This window comes from Tyto alba, unplaced genomic scaffold, assembly GCF_018691265.1.
Source record: "Tyto alba isolate M040663 unplaced genomic scaffold, T.alba_DEE_v4.0 Super-Scaffold_22, whole genome shotgun sequence".
In the NCBI taxonomy this organism is placed as follows: Eukaryota; Metazoa; Chordata; class Aves; order Strigiformes; family Tytonidae; genus Tyto; species Tyto alba.
Window position 1 is genome coordinate 10485272 of NW_024881296.1, and position 19873 is coordinate 10505144.

Below are 19873 nucleotides of genomic sequence, written 5' to 3' on the forward strand. Positions count from 1 at the left end.
GTTTGAAACTAGTACCTAAGTTCGCTATGTTATTGTGAGTTTGTGTAATTTATTTTTGGATTCAATTTATATTGTAGAAAAACAGAATGGAATGGAAACTTCCATTCTGCTAAAACTTCTACATTCTGCAGTTGCATAAGAAAGGTACAATTCCTGTCCCAAATACACCAGTTTAGATTTCCATGTAGATTGTGACAAAACCAATGAGAATATCAGGAAAATTTAGGATTGACAAGAGGTTCACGAGGCCTTAACTTTGGCTACAAATCCTTTGAACTTTTTCCTGCTCTGTCCTTTATAGTGTCAAGCAACCCTTGGCAATTGCTCTTCAACCCCTCTTTTACTGGGTGGTTTTTCTGTAATCATCTGTTGACCAGCGCTTGCGTAAAAAAAAAAAAAAAAAAAAAAGTCATTGATTTGTAGATCCTTTTATTTTTTGTATGTGCATATTTGTGTGCATACCTGGACATACTTGATTCAAATTTGGTTTAATCATACCTATATATGTGTGATATACATACAATTATATATATGTGCATCAAGTTACTTTTACAGTATTAAGGCTTGAAACTGTTGCTGGTTTGGTGGGTTTATTGGCAGCAGTGGCAATAGGAGTACAAGAAAACAGCAGAACTATGAAATCTAGAAGGTAAGAACTAATGCCTGGGTCTGATGTGATTAAAAGAAAGAGGTCTCTATTAGAGTAAAACCCGATAGGTATTCTTCAGTGCTGTCTTATGAATGTATCAGAAAGTCTGGATGATGTTCTGTCTATTAAAGATGGTTTCATAGTAGTCAAGACCAGAAAATGGCCATGTCAACTTTGAAACAAAAAGATCACTTGCTAAAATAGTGACACAGGTGAAAATATCCAACAACTGCAACGCTATCATGTACCCTTCTCCAGATGTTTGGTTCAAAGTATGCTGGAGTTGTAGCATAGCTCAGAATATTTTCATAAGAGGACGTTAATGTTTGTCTGCATTTTTCATCATTATTTTGCCACCACATATGGAATCCTTTGGTTAGATTTTTGTGTAGTCATGCTGATTGTAGGGAGGGGGCATGTTTAGCTAGTAAGCTTGGCTGCATAAGGAAACATAATTGTTTTTATCAGTTCAAATTGCCTAGATAATGGAATTAAATATGCAACAGTCGTGAATTATTTTGCCAACTATCGTGTTCTGTATGACAGTGCTGTAGTACCGGCAAGGAACAGAAGCTCATTTCCTGATTCCTCATAGTGAGGGGAGCAAACCTGTGGTAAACATTGAAGCATCCTGGTGGGATACTAGAGTGCTATTTATGAACATATTCATCTTCAGATGAAATATATAGAAATATATTTGTCTTGAGAGGGAGGGATTTGAAACGTATATACTAGGATCTAATTTCTCCAGGTCCTTGTCTCAGACTGATTTGTTTTAAGCAGCTCCCTGAAGTATGTACACTCTTCTGCATACCTGTTTTGTTGAAAGTACACAGACCTGGCACCATTGTGTTTGCCAGGCGTTCTCTTATCTCCTTCGAGCGTTCAAACAAAAGTGTTCTATTGCTCCCTGAGTAATCCGTGGGCGATCTTAACATTGAGCAAAAGTCAGAGCAGGAACTGATGTCATATTTCTTAGTGCGGGAGTTAGTCAGTCTCTGGAAGGATAAGGAAGAGGGGTGGAGCAGGCAGAAGGCAGCCACAACTCAAAACAGATAGTTGAAGGGTTGTGAGTGTGTTCATATATGAAAACATTGTGTAAGCATAAGAATGCTGAAAAGCAGGGATAATACAAAGTGAGTTTCATAATATATCCTGGTTTTAATAAAGCTGTTTGTATATAGGCTTTGACATGTGTGTTTTCTTTAAAGTAGAGCTCTCAAACCAATCTAGACCCAGTTTCTGTTTTCATGTTAATTTTAGTCTCCAGTTCTACAGGGCTAATTTGGTGTGTTTTTAAGTGTGCAGATAGTCCTATTTATCAACAGATATTATTAAATACAAAATATACTACAGTGTCTTGTGGAGATGGCATCTTTAAGTCTGTGTTGCAACAATTCTTACAGTCAGAGGAAGAAAAAAAAAAGGGGGGGGGGGGGGCTTTAAAATATCCTAAATAATTAGTAGCAGATTTTTACATGTGCCCCCTCCCCCAAAACAAAACAAAAAACATGTTGCTTCCTGAACTATTAACTGTTACATTGCCATTATCTTTCAGATCCTCTTGATTTCTGGTGAGGGAAAAATGGAAAAAAAAAATTTTGAAATACTATTTTTAAAAATATTAGAGAATTTCCAAATTTTTATTGCAGTCCTAAAAGTTAGCTTCGTGCCCAGTTTAGTGATACATTGTAGCCTGCTTAGTTTAATCAAGATCAACACTTCTTTGTTTATAATTTTCTTATACTGTAACTAAAACTGTGTCTCAGTCCTGGAAAAGGGAAACATGATGAGTCCCAGACTCAGAGTGGTATCTCTAAATGCTTTAGGGCAATCGGAAACATGTGAGTTTGAATTATATTGTCTGTAGTCTTTAGGTGTATACACAGAATTTCTCTGTGACAGTTAAGGACATGGATTTATAGGACAAACTAACCTAGTGCTGGGTTTCTATTGCTGATTAATGTTGCAATTTCTAGATCAATCTTGCCTAGGGGATTATTCTACTTACTGTACACGTGCACACACTCACAGAACCTATTACAAAAATGTGTACAAAGTAATGAAATTCAAAATAGGAAAAAGACTGGCATAGTGTGATAAAAACTACTCATTACCATCACATATGCTCTAGAACAGTATTCTAAATTTCAAGATTTAAAATCTGGATGAGGAAAGTTGGATTTATCTGGATTTAAATTAATGATCAATGTGCTTGCAAAAAATATATGAGGTAGACTGAAAGAACTATTTTAAAAATAATTCTTTGTATTCGATGAGAATAAATCTTCGCTAGTTTGCAGAAACATTTCCTATGCCTCATGAAATGTTCCTTATACAAGTGAGGAGTCAGGGCTGTGTTCCTAAAAGTGTGCCCCTCTCAGTGATTTTTTTTTTTTTTTTTTTTTTTTTTTTTTTTTTTTTCCCAGGTTAGGTAGATGGAAGTCACTCTCTCTGTACTGTTGAACTGGCTTTTTGACTCTGAAAAAATACAGTATGTGTGTGGCACCAGAATTGGTTGGGAACAGGAAAGGCATATTTTGTATCTGTACTAAATGTGTCGGCTTAGTGCATAGAAGACTTGACCCTTGTCAGGTGTTTTGAAGTTAACTGGCTGACTTACGGATTAATCAGTTTAAGACTGAAGCCAGCCAGTGACAGGAATGAGCTTTGTTGTGTGTGTGTGTGTGTGGCTGTGGTGCAGATTTACAAATTTTTATAATGCTTTCAGTCAGACCATGAAAGTCTGATGTAAAGCTTATCTCTGATCTCTGGCTACGGCCATACTCGTGGGATCGTGTTTGTGTGTTTGGGGGGAGGGAGATGAATTCTTTAACACTTGACACCTGGCTCTACCAGGTTTCTTGCCCATAGTCTTAGGAACGGCACTATTCAAGACATTAATAAAGTTAAAACCCTTAATCTGTATGACCAGTAGGTCATAAAAACTATTGCTGGCTATTGTGCTCAGTCTTTCTTTCACAGCTGGATTATCATCCTTACAACTAATTCCTTTTATTTTTGGTCTTTTTTTTATAGCTGTTGTGAACTTGGACAACTCCATGGTTGACCTCGAGACCCTTCAAGCCCTGTATGAGAATGTGAGTAGTCAGAGGAAGTCCATATAATGTAGGAATACTGTAAGTCCATGTGAAGGTATTTTTGGTTTGCATCACTAATATTCAGAAAGCTTGTAGAATGTGTCCTGTTTTGAAGGGACTTTATTTTCCCCCAAAGCAATGAAAATAATAAGCATTTAAATTGGATTAACTGCCATTGTGTATTTTATGTAGTGCATACATTTTTATACAAGTAACATGATCAACTTCTAAGAGAAATTGGGTTTGGTCCGTTTTTCTTCTTCTTCGGTGGGGCAGTCTTTGGTCAATAGGTATCAGACCTTGCACTCCAGGTCTTTGGCTTCACTTCATACCTTCACTAATAAAACAATGCTGTTCAATAAAAAAAATTCTTTTAATAACAGCAGTCATTCCATTTGTGGAACTCTAGCTTTTAATTATTATAATATCAGAGATTCCTCAAAAATAATTTTAACCCTGAAAGGAAAAGGATTGCTCTAAGTTAATGGAATAAAAAGTGGCATAAACTGCCAGGGGCTTCATAAATTTCTGGGACTAATAAATTTCTGGGACTAATCATCAGAGAGTTTTTGACCACTAGGTGTGCAAAATCAGGGATTCAGAATATACTCAGGCATGTTCTAAATCTTTAAAAACCAGTCATGTGGAAAATTCAAAAAGGTGCATCTCGGAAGCATATTTCTGCCTTCAGCTGAGGCCAGTGATCATTAGCTCCCTTCTACAAGCACATTGCCTGAATACACGGAGGTCTGACTAGGCATCTCTGGAAAGAGCAAAGCAGCTTTCTAGTTACCCTCCAGAGAACCTGAAAACAGGAAATGTAAAACTGTGAGACACAGAATGGCATTGAAGGCCGATGTATGCTATTGTATGGGATTCTTTATTTCTCTCACATTGCAGTTTTGATAATATGTAAATTACTTTTGCACCTTTCAGACTTTTGGGGTTTAGACTCTAACTTTTTATGGCATACTCTGGAATGATTTGTTGATTTATGAAATTTCTCTTAATTAATTTACTTTGGGGCCTGAAGAGACTGAAGAGTAAGCTCTAGTCCACTTCATAGAAAAAAACAAAAAGCTAAACAAAAATCAGACAACTAGGAAGCACATCTACTTTTATTTCATCCCTGAAGAATTAACTCTCAACACTGCTCAGGAAGATAGTTGTCAAATGGAAAACCTATTCTAATTACCCCCAAAATCTATATACTTTAAACACTTCTCATCCTTATGCCAGTGCATTTCTGGTTTGGCCTGTGGTTTGTTTGTTTTGTTTTGTTTTTTTTTTTTACATTATTTTTAATCTGTTCCCATACGCAGCACAGCTATGACCCATTCCATATATTCTTTAGCACATAAAAAATTAAAGTAATTTTATATATTACATATACATGATCGTGAGAGATTGTGTTGTGGGAAGTATGGAATAGATACTGTCCTCATGATAGTTTTGCATACTTCCATCTTTTATATTGTATAAGACTTTTTTTATTTTGGTTTTAAAAAAATAGTCCTCCTATATAGCTAATATACTAATAGAATGCTTTTCAAATGCTTTCTTAATGTTATCTCTCATATACTTCAGAGTTACAGTACAGTGGATTACCTGCAAATTTGCATTTCATTAAAATAACCAAATGCTATTGTTTTCCTTTTGTCGTTATCTTCACTGATTACAGAAATTGTCTAGGAAATACTGTCCTGATCCAGGACAATATCGGAAGTTAATCTCAGGCAAGACTCAAAGTTGGGATGACTATAATGTATTTCCTTGCTTTGAACAGAAGACAGATCAACCCAACTTGATCACTGTATTTGCCTGGGTACAAGAAAAAAACAAAACAAAACAAAACAACAACAACAACAACAAAAAAAAAAAAAAAAAAAAAAAACAAAGACAAAAAACCCTAACCAAACAAAAACCCAACCTGTTTATATGGAGAGAGCTTCATAAGGGAACCTGAATTTTTAATCCTGGATCCTCTGTTCGTAAACTTGTGACTTGAAAGAAGCATTTTTTAAATTGCATTTTATTTTCTGTTTATACTTTCAGTCTTCAGTCAAAACTCATCAGACCTTGCATTTACTTCCCTTTGGTAGCTTCACTGATTATAACAATATTGTTCAATAAAAAAGTGTAAGCAACGGGTGGTACCAGAGACCCTAGCACATTTGACTCCTCCCTCATTTCTTAGCCTCATCCTGTATTGTATGTGTAGATAACTTTGCCTCATTCAGCTAATTTGTAGCCATTAACTTAATTTTTAGTTCTTAGGGTTTATTTATTGGATTGCGATTTTTTTGTTGGATATTTAAATACCAGTGTTCTAGTTCTCAGCCTTTCTATTTGATCTTTATAGAACATATGGGAGCATTTGTTTTATAGTCTTCCCCCAGAATGTAATCATTTTTTCTGATTGCATATGTCTGGCATGGTACTTTCCCTTCTTAAATGTGAATGAAATTTGGGCAGTCTCCAAACCTAAACACACCCTAATTTCAAAAGCCACAGTCCCGAGGGCTCAATTCCTGTTTACTGAGGAATTAAAGTCTTGTTAAACCACAAAGTTACTGTATACATCTTAGTGACTTTTTATAAATGAAGAAACCCGCACCCCATCAGAGACCCAAGACCTCAACAGTTTATTTAGTCGTATTAAGTCATATTGCATCAAGTGAGAAGGACTTTCCTACTGCAGCACTGTACATTACAGTCACATAGTTTTTTACACATGGTTGTATAGCTTGGCTTATTAAAATTTGATTAAATATGTGTTGATAATCAGCTATGTATTAAGATCTAGTCAGTTTTTATATGAGAGTCTTAATAGATAAAACTACTTGTGGAACAGTTACTTTAATGTGCTTTTACAAATTCCCTAACAGCAGTGCTTTCGTGTGGCAGCTATAATTAGAGAGGGAGAAGGTAGGTAAAATTCAGTGGAGTTGTCAATTTGCTATGTGTGGTTAGGACATATTAATTGTAATGAGAAGTGTACTTATTTGCAAATAAGTGAATATTTGCTTTGAAAACAGGTAGCCTCTTGACAGCTGAGATTGTAATTAAAATATCACTGTTTGAAACAAAAGAAACCCACTCCTGCTTATGTCTTTACTATATTGTGAAAATAAGTGTGTAAAAAATTGATTAAAAATTGCCCTTTTCAAATCTCTTCACATCACAAAATGTAACATGTATACTTTCTTAATTTGGCTCCTGGTAAATTGTTCACTCTGTCTCTATCTTTTAAAGTCTTAGGTCACTGCTTTCAGAAACCTCAAATGCCATTTGCAAGAGTGAAAGGCACCCAGAAGTCTGAAGTACATGCCTCTGTTCTGCCACTGCAATTCAAACCTTCTCCTCAGTTATTTCTTGTGATTTTTTTAAAAAACTGGCAACTATAGTGTGATGTCTTAACGTTTTTCTGCAAAGGCTATAGATTGTACCTGACTTCTGATATATGACCCTGCTTCAAAGGAATATGATAGTTGTTATTAACCTGGGTATCTCTGTATATCCTTGTTGTTTCATTTACTGTCGACAATATTCTTTAGGCAAGTCACATGATGCTTTTGAAATATGTAACATTAACTTTGAAAATCAAGTTGACAAAAAAAAATCCACCCAAAAAGTGAAAAAACTACACACATTTATACTGATCTAAACTCAGAGCTGAGGTCCTGTTGCAAGAAAAAAAAACTAAACAGGAAACGTAATATTTATGTTGTGAAATAGAAAAATGGCCCTTATGAACTTTGGTAAGACCCAAATATAGGGCAAGTTTATACTCTGGCAAAAGTGGAAAAAGAGTTAAACTAGAGCAGTAATTTCTAACAGATTTATGCTGTCTGATATTATTTAGATATAGTTAATATAAATTTCTGGTATATTATAGTATTTTTTTCCATTTATGATGCTATATAATAGCTGAAATTCAAGGAAATAAATAGCAGTGACATTCAAAGAGGTGCAAATGCGATTAGATTAATGACTTTTATGAGAAGTACCTATTGAATGTGTTCTCTCCTGACGCAAATGTTGGAAGGTAATAGAAATGCCATTTTTATTATCTGTCTGCAAATCAGAGAATAGATAAATGTTAACCGTAAAGAGAGAAATAATCTGAGAAATAACCTTCAGTAATACCTGTGCAGAAGGCACGTCAGCCTTATTCCTGTTGTATCAAAATTTAAAATACACACAAATCAGAATTCTGGATAACAGAGCTAAAATTAGTGACCTGAAACTGAGGTTTGATTCTGAACTTGCACCATATACTTGGACCAATTTTAATGAAGAGTGTAAACCATATCTCTTGAGTTTTGCTCAGGCCTACCTATGAGTGGATCATGCTTAGACTTTGTGTCTTTGCCAGTTGTTATTTCTTTGCATACACAGACTGAGAATAATGGCTTAAATAAGGAATAGTGAGTCTGCCTAACCTTTGCCCATGGGATTTGGTGGAGAAACATTAACAGCTTGGACATGCATGTGTATAATAGATTGCTGGGATAAGCACTCTAATGCTTTACGACATGTAGAAGGCCAGAAGAGAGAGTACTCTCACTACTTATTCTAAAGAATTTGCAAATAACCATATAGCTTTATGCTTCTTCCTTTCAGTTTAACAGAAGAGAATATACTTCACAGATTTGCCAGAAATAATAGAGCTTAATTTAAAAACTGTTAGTGTGAGAACTTGTTTACTTTTACAAAAACTTATTTACAATTTACAAGTGTAAATTGAATTAATTTGGTTTTTTAAGTGTAAGTTGAATTAAAAAAATAGATCTTCCTACAAAGTCATGTGATTTGCATACCTAGACTTCCATGGCTCTAATGACATGACCATTGGAACGATACTACCTCTCTTGGCATCCTTCCAGTTTCTAAAATCTGTAGGTTTCATCCATTGCCAGGAGAGTTTTTACTGATATGAAAAGAAATAGAAGCTTTAATCTTCTTTTAACTCTTCATTGGGTAAGAAAAGTCCCATTTACACTTGTTCCCTATCACAAAGCCAAACGCATGTCTTTCTCTTCAATAGCACCTGTAATACTTAAGTGGAAACTTCTGCACTTTGTTGGATCTTTCATAGTCCTCACCCTATGTCCTGATGAATCTTCTAAGATTTAAAAATTGATACAATTTTCTGATCTTAATATCTTGAAAATTTCCTTCTCCTCAGGATAGAATTATGTAAGCAAAATTTACTACTGTAATTATATTCGTATGTCCTATGCCTGCCTTGACAGAACCTTTACGTAGAAAAGTACCTTTGGAGGATGAATCCCCAAGTTTGTTTTCTCACACTGAAGTGATACTGAGGTAGGGAATTCAGGAAGCTAGGTGTTAAGATAGGCCACTGCCAGTATACTGAAATTAAAAACTAGCAAATTAGTCTTAGCCTAGCTCTTGCTAACTGAGAAAGGCATGATACCGTGTACACTAAGGAAGGATAAAGCAAGTCAAGGGAAGTGATTATTCTCCTCTTCTCAGCACCGGTGAGACCACATTTAGGGTGTTGTGTCCAGTTCTGGCCTCCTTAGTGCAAGAGACACGGACACATTCGACTGAGTCTAGTGAAGGGCCACGACTTGATTAAAGGTTTGGAGAATGCGTCAAAAGGAAATGCTGAGAGACCTGGAGCTGTTCAGCTTGGAGAAGAGAAAGCTCAGGGGGATCTTATCAGTATGTACAAATACCTGATTGAAGAGGTGGAGTAAAGAACACAGGGCTAGACTCAGTGATGCCCAGCATACAGAGAAGAGGTAGTGGGCCTCTTGAAATTGATATACTGGAAAATCCATTTAAAAATTGAAACACCTTTTTTTATTGCAAGAGTGTCCAAACATCTGAACAGACTGCCTAGAAAGGTTGTGAGGTCTTCATCCTTGGAGATATTCAAAACCTGGCTGGACACAATACTGAGCAATCTGCTCTAGTTGCCTCTGCTTTGTGCCAGAGGGTTTGACTAGACAATCTCCAGAGGTCCCTTCAAACCTCAACTATTCTGTTAATCTATGATACAAGTACTACCACCATTATTATTTTTTAATGTTGAGAGCAAAGTTGATTACTGGGGGAGGGGGGGAAGAAAAAAGTTGTTCGCAATATTTCCTATCTTTTGGAGTATTAAAGAGATAAGATCAGACTACTTTAGAGAAGATGACCCTTGAAGAACATCCACAGAAATGTGGGCTAAATATTAGTATGTGTAGTATTCAAGACAGATGGCCTTGCAGTCATTTCCAGACTACTTGAAGTAAACAGAGAAACAGAAATGCTTTTACTCTGAGTGACTCTTCAATCTCTTAATCTTTCTGTTTCACATCAGTATTTTCTCCCATTTTACATGGAAAGATGTTCAACAACCTCAGAAGAACTGTCCAAACCCGACTTTCTGGTTTCAGATTGTTGATGGAGCTGTGGCAGTATGATTTGAGATAGTTCCATACCTCTTCTGCTAATCATGCAAAAGCATGCAAGGAAGAATGCAGGCGCAGCCTATCTTTCGCTTTGCCATTATTTAAGTAGTTAGAATATAATTTTATGCTGTGGTCTTCAAGCTCTGTGGTGGAGTAAGTTTAAAAAATATGTGTAATGTTTTCTTAAGGGAATAAAGGTAGCTCTATTTACTTATCTTTTTCATTCTTACACAGATTCATGTTTTGAATCTATTTTGAAAACAACCATGGATGTCAAAAGAAGGGTCAGAAGGAGAAATTTCCATTCCACTTTTATTCTTTTCCATGCTATTCTATTTTCCAGTACTGTAGTTGGAAAAAATAATTTCACTGTAGCATGGAGCACGGAAAGAAGTGGGACTCCGTTTCTATTGATTGGAATACTGAAGAAAAAACTGCACAATGTGCCACAGGCTTTTCCAAGAAGCTAGACAGTTTACATGAAATTGGTTTGGCTTATTAAGATAAAGATGAAAATCATTTTACTCCAAAGAAATATGCAGTAGCTCTCATATGTTATGGTATGCATGATAGTTCCATTATAAATAAACTATTTTTTTATTGTTCCATAGTGTTTTCCAAATGCCAAATAAAATTTAATTTGCAGTAAACAATATAAATCTATTTATGTTTAGTTAAAAAAGTATATTATTTAAATATATATTTAAAGATCAGATTGCATTTAAATGCAACCCAACAGATTTGGAAAAAGAAATACAACTCAAGAAGAGAGCTCTTTGATCCAAAGACTTTATAAACAGCCAAAAAAAGGGATTGGGAATGAAGATTATTGTCTCAGTGCATGGTTGAATGAATGAATCGTTGGCAGATTACTACTAGTCAATATTATTATTTAGAAGATGTTCTGTTTTACATCAGATGTATTTTTACGTAAAATCACTCTATGGTCTAAGTAGTTTTACCATAAGCAGATGCTAGAAGGAAAAGAAAAACCTATAGACATGGTTTGTTACAAGGGCATCTCTATCTGAATGGTTTGACTAGGTTTTTAATTAACACTTTTTAATTACTTTGTTTCCTTTATTCCAGAGAGCACAATCAGATGAATTAGAAAAAATAGAAAAGCATAGCAAGGCATCCAAGGAAAAAGAAAATGCCAAGTCTTTGGATAAGCCGGAACAGTAAGAACATATTTATGAAAGAACAGTTCTGCTTGCTTCAGACAACTTTCCCTGCTATAGTAAACTATATAGAGATGTTATAAATGAAAACAAATACTGTACCTACTGACAGTGACTCATAGTTTTCTTTAATCACTCCTACAGGTTCCTCTATGAACTCTCACTAATTCCCAACTTTTCAGAACGTGTGTTTTGCATCCTCTTCCAGTCAACGTTTTCAGAAAGCATTTGTTCAATCCATCGCAAACTAGAATTGTTACAGAAACTGTGTGAGGTAGGTTGTGCTCTGTGAAAAGGTAGAGCTAAATTTCTGATATTTAATCATGTTAAGTTGTACTCATATTTCAAAAGTTTTCACTTTATTTACTTTAAGTACTCATTAAATCTGAAGGATAGCAGAATAGAACATTTTATGATTGTATTTCAACATCAAAGTGAATTTTAAGATCAGCTTTTGGTGCTGAACTATATCATGTTTTTGCCATCAATATATATCAGTCTCTGGAAAATAGTGTACCTTCTCCTCTTGTTAAAGCAAAATCTTCCTTCTTCATAGTGACCATATTACTCCTTTCCACATGAATGCCAGTTCAGTCCACCTACTGTTTGCTTGGATTTTGGAAGTGTGCAACTCAGTTATATCTCTGATATCAAAGTTAGAGATAGCAACATTACCTCTAGCTAGAAGAGATTACGGAAGTTTTGTAGTCCTATGCAAAATGAATACATGGCTTCAAAATGCAGGTTTCATCAGCATTTTCATAACTGAAAACTATTTTAAATACTTTATTTAATTGTTTTACAATTTAATAGATTTTCTTTTGATTTGATTGATTAAATGTTTTCATTGTTCTATGTGGGTTTTTTATGAACTTCATGCAGAATTCTCTCCTAAATTAAATATACCATTCACAATATCAGCATCTGTAAAGGAATTACTATTTTGTCTTTCTCAACAGGTTATATCTGATAATAATGTATAGATTTCCTATTATTGTTTTCAAAGTATCCATTTTGGAGATAACATTCTCGGTTTACAACAAATTACGTATTGGTATTATTCTACATGTTGCAGTAAAAGGCTGTTAATTGCCTATAATTGAGTCTTAATACAAGTATTATTTCTAAATACCAAATCACCAAATCTGCTTATCAGTAGTACTGTTAACTGTAAATATTTTTGTGAGTTTGAACATGGAATTGTTTCTCTTTCTGTTTTGTAGACATTGAAAAATGGGTCAGGAGTTATGCAGGTCCTGGGTTTGGTTCTTGCTTTTGGAAATTACATGAATGGTGGAAACAGGACACGGGGACAGGCTGATGGGTTTGGACTAGATATCCTGCCAAAACTGAAAGATGTCAAGAGCAGTGTAAGTTGATTCTAGACTTCCTGTAGGCCTGAGAATACTAAACTCTCAGAGAACTATTTTGTCTCCATTTCCAGGTAAATGGTGTGAAATTTATGAAAGCATGTCAAGAGAATTCTTTTGTTATTATAGTTAGCTGGTCACACTTCTAGAGTTAGATGTATTTCTGTAGAAATATGAAAATGAACTGTCTCTTTTCATTACTGTACAAACAAAAATATGTTAAATTATGTCTTAGTTCTTAACCTGATATGTATTTGAATTTTGTTATGCTATATAGTTCTAATTTTTCCTGTATTCAGAAGAAATAGTATAATCCTTACAGTTAAAAGATTTATTACCAAAATGGAAATTGTTGTAAAAGAAAAGTTAACAGTGTTTCGATGCTGATTCAAAGCATTCATGAAGAAAAAACAAGTCACTCCTGAAAATGGTTGAATAGGGATCCTGATCATTTGGGATATCCCAAAATTCATTCTTTATATACATCATTACTACAGAGTGTGCATTTCACATTTGGACCATGGAACCAACCAAGTAAATAGTTAGCACGGCAGGTACTTGTTTATTTAAGATTTGTCTGGTATAGTCATCTGAGTCAGGAGAATGATAAGTAGTCTTGTTTCTTGCTCAGTGCTAAACTGGGGCTTGTGTGTTAACAGCACTTTTTTGGCTTTGATTATTTAGATTGGAGTTTACAAGGAAACAATACTCTCTGAGTCTATTATTATGATGAAAAGACTCATCTGAATGTGGACAGTGGTACAAGAAAGGTTATAGCAGTAATTCTTGAGACTTTAAATTGGCCCCTACACCTATCTAGTGAGTCATTGTCAAGATCTGCTATTCTGAAAGTGGCAGAAAAAGAAGGATTTGTTTCCCTGCTTTGTCACTCAGTAAATATACATGCTTTAGCTGCTGGGTTAGATAATGTGAGCAGACTGTTTAGCTTGAGTTGAGAGACCATGTCAGCCATTTGCCTTTAAAGGGGTGGAGGAACTTCATTTTGGCATGCTGGTTTCTTTGGTCAGCTAAGGGAATGATGTGAATGAAGCTTTAGTACAAAGTGTTTAGAGCAGCTTACTTTAACTGAACCTTCTGGTTGACTTTAGATATGTCACCAGTTTTAGAACTTGGCTCAGCAGAACATTTAGGCACATTAAATTTGGTTTGGTGACTCAGGTCTTTAGTACCTAAACTTCTGGAAATATTATGACCATTAACCTTGCAATTTCAAGATACATCTTCAGTTTATTTGCTACTGATCAGTCAGAGAAGTTCTTACAAAATAGTTTCCTGAAAGTATCTGAAAACATAATAGTGAAAAATCCTTTTCAAATGAAAGATTTTCTGCTGAAGTTTCATTACAGTGATTATGGAGGGAAAACAATGAGAAAGTTCCCCCAGGGACCCCCAAAAGTGCCCAAATTTCATTTAAAAAAATGCTTTGGTTATAGTAATAGATTAATAAAATATCTGAATGCTGTGAAACAAGTTGCATACATCAACCCAGAAACAATTTCTCTTTTTCTTCTTTGGAAATTTCAAAATGTAAGGGTTCAGTTTACAGTCAGGTAAATTTAAAAAGTCAGGAGCGGCTTACAGGATTGTTATGAAATATCTTTCTATTATTTTCTTTAATGATTAAATGGTGTTGCAGAGTGTTGGGGTTTTTGTTAATGAAGGCAACAAATCAGCAAAGTATCTTTCTGTACTGACACTAAATATTTCATTTACTTGAATTATAATTTCTGATTTTATTTTTCTGGTGACTTTCAGTAACACATCAAACTTTATTCTCTTCTAAACAGGACAACAGCAGAAGTCTTCTATCTTACATTGTCTCATACTATTTGCGTAATTTTGATGAGGTGAGTGAGAATTAATTTTGCTCTTTTAAATTCAAATTAAGAAAATGAACTTACTAAATTTTCTCTTTGCTGGCTGAAATGAGGAAATGCACACAAATATTCTTTGTGTTTTCACTTATATATTTTGATATATAAAAAAGTAATAAGCACTATGTAACTGTTCATTTGTGTTTTTTTCAGGATGCTGGAAAAGAACAATGCATCTTTCCTCTTCCAGACCCACAAGATCTCTTCCAGGCTTCTCAGATGAAGTTTGAAGACTTTCAAAAAGATCTCCGCAAAATGAAGAAAGATTTGCGAGGTACTGAACCTAAATTAAGTGCTAACTATATGTTACTAACATATCCCTGCTGCTATTGTTAGCATAATTTTGAGAAATTAAATGATATTATGAAAATAGTTGTGCATTTTTGACTTCTCAGTTATTATTTTGTTTCCTTAATTTGTTTTTTTTTTGTGACTATTTAAGCAATAATTAATAATTTTCTGTAGATAACCTGGAAGGGTTTATTAAAATAAACAGCATCAAACCAGTTAAGTTAAATCTTTTGTTTCAAAACCGAAAAAAAAATAATTTAAATTTTTTTTTTCTAACTGATTTCAACAAATCTTTCATCATAAAAAGAATTGCAAAGTGTTGTACCATGCCTGTTACAAAAAAAAAAAAAGGCTGATAATCCAGTCCAAATACTATCTAGCAGATAATATATACGGCATGTTAAGACAGCTGAAGTAACCTGACTTTACTAAAAAATAATGTGAAAAGGAAGTATTTTTTTCTTCTGCTTGTGGAATGATTTCTTTAAATGAACTCAACAAGCTTAAAATAAGATGTATTTGCTAGACTTTAACAAAGAACATGTATCACTTATAATACCTTTCTTGAAAACATCACGAAATAAGCACTAAGTTAAGCAAGAGTAGTTTGCACAAACGATGGCTGGGATCTATGATCTTCAGTATTCTTGCTAATAGTCTCTGCTGGACTGGCCAGTTATGCTAAATATTTCAGAGAAGGATTCAAATCAAGGAGTGAAATTATCTTTGTATTTCTGTTGCCTTGCTGATTTTGAATGACATGCATCTAGAGACCAAGGAATGGTGTGGTAAACCATTAGTCCCTGAACAACCTAGAATGGAAGGTTCTCTATTAAAACAAAAACATAACACGGTTACCCAGTGATATCTGACCTTCCCTTCTTGCCCCTATCAAGATTTCTGTTTGGATGTTTTAAAACTTATTTTAAACATTTAGAGGTAATATGTAAAGTTGTATCAAGGTCACTTAGTGTGATACAGAGGAGCAAACTGCAGCACCATCCATTTGCTGCCCTCAACAAACTAGGCAGCAAAAATCGCACAGTTCAGCCATGAAAATTTATTTCTATACTTCTGGCAACTTTCAGATAATGTGAGGGCTGATCTCCAAGCTTGCACATAGAGAAGAAAGATGTTTAGGTCTGATTGAAAAAAAGGTACTTGAATTCAGGCGCATGTTTATGAACACCCATGGAGACAGACATTATTCCTCGCAAGTTCACAAAAAATGTTTTTATATAGATGAGAGGTTAAATATTTTTAGATCAAGGTTGACATTTGCACAGAGGCATAAATCTTATGGAATAAATCCACACTGTGCAGTGATCAAAGCAGGGGTTCTGTAAAAATGGAAATTACACGCTTCACTCTGCCATCAGACTGCAGTTGAATTCTTTCTGTGCTTCCAACCCAGCCCTTAGGCTGGAGCCTCTGTTGTCAGTCTGTTCTTTAGTTAATGAAACTAAAGAGTAACTGCAGATATGATCACTCTTTCCCTATTCCCTTTGGTACAAACTTTTTGGGGGACAGCATCAGACCCCTTCTGCATCCTCTTGCAGATATGAAACAACAGTTTCAATATCAGTCTGAAATCTCACGCATTACTTCTTATCAGCCTGAGGTGATGCAAAATGCTTTTTGTTGGCTCTCTTTTCCAAAGAAAAGTGTCACCCTAAATTAAAAATAATTCATGTAAAAAAATTTTTATGACTGCAAGAGCATTCACTAAAAATTCTGGGTATTCCAACAACTTAATTGTTGTAATGCTTTCAGTGAGACAGAATAGCCAAGTTTAATGACAGGGTTTTTTTAATAGAGTACAAGTTTTAGCTGAATGGATAAAATTGCTTCAGAGTGGTTTTCCTCTGCATTTAGTTTAAGTGCATCACCAAATTTGCTAATGTGCATCTGGAACCTTATGAATTACTAGAGCTAGCAAGTGCCTTGTTAAAAGACTGAGCAGGAAGGAGGCTGTAAGATGCTGAGCAAATTCTGACAAAATCCTATTATCTTCTCCATTGAAGTCAGTGAGAGTAAATGAGTATTGAGTATTCCTGGGAAATACTGACTTCAAAGTCATAGAAATAGATGTCCATGAATGCATTCCAGTTTTATACTGAGATGCGGACTTTAAGCTTGGATTTATTTTCATCAGTAATTACATGGACGATTTCAAGAGAGGATTTCACCATTTATAGGAGTGGGGTGTTTGCGTTGTTCTTTATCACTGGAAAAATTAAAATTGCACATAACATTGATGCAGGCAGTATCACCAGTTTAAGGGCTTTCTGTCCATGTTAGTTTCAAATACCCTGCAAACCATGCACAGTGGCATCATACTTAATACAGTGGGGGAAGGGGTTATTGGAACCCAGGAACAAAGCTGAAGATACTTTATTTCTGTCTCAGAAAATTTTCCATGATCATTATCCAAAGGTAAACTTCATTTCAGAAGGTTCCTTTTATAAAATTATGGGGCCGCTTAAAAAACAACAAAAAAAATCACAGAGGAAGGTGGTTATAAAAAAATAAACAAAATGTTTTGTAACCATAACAAAAGCAGTTCATTCTAGCAATGCTGTATTTTTCCATCTAAATGTGTGAGTAGCATAGACAGAGACATGCAAATATAAATAATCTTTATGGTTCTGTAAAATAATTTTGTTGTCATGCTCTTTCACAGTTTAGAGTTTGGGCTTGTGTTTGTATTAAGGGAGTTGTTACGCTGATTGCTTGAAAAGAAGCAGCACTCATGACGTTCAAACTTGTATGCTTTCTTCCCTTTTTACTGTGGAGGCTCTTGTCCATTTTTAAGTTTTTATGAACTGTACACCTTGAAGTTGGTAAAAGTTGGAAAAGAAAGTCTCTTTCTGAGATTTCAGATTAAAAGTGTAAATCCACAAGACTTTCAGAAAGCATGCTGTGTGCCTGTACCAAGATTAATAAGACAGAAATTTTTTTTTTTTAAATTGAAAAAAATAATCTTCCCTAAGATTATGGTGGATGCTACACTAACCATGTAATATCAAACTTGCAAATTGTTCAGCTTTGGTTTTGTTTTTTAATATAATATAGACCCTGGGGATGAAGTTTATATACTAGATTTTTTTTTAAGATAGAAGACCAAAGAACAGGTAGATCCTTTTACTAACAAACCAAATGAGTTTGGCTCCATCTGTTGCTCCCAGATTTCACAGCTCTCCAGGATTCTCACTTTAGCCTTTTTGACTTCAGTGACATATAGTTTGTTAAGCAACTTGATCTGCTTTTGATCTCTCCTGGCTGTCAGCAGTGCTCCTTGATGCAGTCATGCCAAGCAATGACTTCTGTTCCTATGTCATTCCACAGAAGAAACTTTAGCACTTGCCACATGACTTAAATCAACTCACCATGTAAAGAAAATTGGGCATCCAGGGTCACAAGAGCAGTGCGTGACTCTCACTGATTAGGACTGGTGTTGTATATCTGTTATTATCAGTATATTTTTCTAGACACTTCAGAATGCTAGAGGTGGGGTAGAAGATGTGGAAAACATGTATTGAATTAATTAATGTTTTAATCCTCTCTGTTCTGACACTATCTGGAGGTACAATTGTGGTTTAGGAAAATGTTGGATTTGTGGCCAATGAAATTCTTTAAGACATGTATTTAGTTTAGGAAAGAACTAGGACACTGAAATGGCAGTGAGAGTTACAGTATTTACAAAGCACTTATGGCAATTTAAAACTGCTTAGAAGCTGTTCTTTGGCTACACATTAACATTTTAGCTTTACAATAGTAAGATTATTCTTACAAATCAAAAACTAATCCATCAGTTGTCACTTATTGCAAAACTTTCACTGAATCTCAGCTAAAAGGGAATTAGAAACAATGTCAGGCAGAAAATAAATCTGACTAGTAGAATTTTGAAGAGATGAATAATACGATATAATACAGACTGCTATAAAATCAGGTTGAAGGCAGTACTTGTTTATATGTATAATCTACATATATAATATAATATACAATTTACATAATGTCATATTTAATATCTTTAATTGAAAAGCTGATTACAATTAATAGTTATGATAATTATATATTATTTCTGTAGTGATGCTTTCTTTTCCTACTGTGAGTGTTTACAACTCATTGAAAAGTCTCCAACGATAAGAAATTAGGCTGTGGTGGCCTAGGACATCTCTCTGATTTGGCATAAGTGTGACTGAGAATGTTTATAAAGTGTTAAGCATTTGCAGAACACTTTGTATTTTAAAAAGTATGTTCCAAGAAAAGCCCCATAGTAACTTGGAAAAATACATGTTCCCTATTTTTTCTGTGCTTCTTACAGTCACCTAAAATTATCTATTCAGCTAGGATCTGATAGTAGTAGTGCTGGTACATGCTCTCATGTTTAATACCTGCTGTGTAAAACACAGCACTGGAAGTACCGTGTTGTGCAATAGAAAGACTTATAGAAGTTGTATTTAGGGTAGTGTCAATGTGGGACTGAGAGAGATGGGATTAGTAGTAGGCATGCTATGCTTTGACCCCTTACTATTTCTTTCTTACGTAGTTATAACTATTTAGCTTTTGACAAATCATTCCTCCTGCCTCAGTAATGGTTACACCTAAAACCAGGAAAGAGGCCCCAGCCCTAAGAGTGAAGTTGAGCTGTAGTTTGAGATGGAATTTTCCTCTTTGTGGCCAACTCTGCGTCTGGGGTACACGGATTACTTTGCAAAATGGGATTTCATTCACTGTTAGTCTTTCATAGGTAATATTAATGTTTGCAGGCTAAAACAAAAAAATGCACCATTCTGTTTGCATGTCATCCCCTCTCTCTCACATACACGTAACCTCGTATCTGTTCATGTACACAGGACTCTCTGTTTCCATCGCAGTTTTGATTATGGGTCTAAGACTTTGGCAACACTTCAGTGCCATTTCTTGATCAGGAACAGGAGTGGTATTAATTT

At 34.9% G+C, this 19873-nt stretch overlaps 1 protein-coding gene across 1 annotated transcript in view; it reads left to right on the top strand.

Moving 5' to 3' along the window:
* The window catches only part of FMN2 (formin 2), a 178105-nt gene that overhangs the window by 105547 nt on the left and 52685 nt on the right, over positions 1–19873 (top strand). The window contains exons 11-16 of the mRNA XM_033009292.2: positions 3689–3750; positions 11271–11362; positions 11507–11636; positions 12586–12732; positions 14541–14600; positions 14781–14901. Of these exons, the coding sequence (XP_032865183.2) occupies positions 3689–3750; positions 11271–11362; positions 11507–11636; positions 12586–12732; positions 14541–14600; positions 14781–14901 (612 nt within the window). The remainder of the gene's footprint in view (positions 1–3688; positions 3751–11270; positions 11363–11506; positions 11637–12585; positions 12733–14540; positions 14601–14780; positions 14902–19873) is intronic.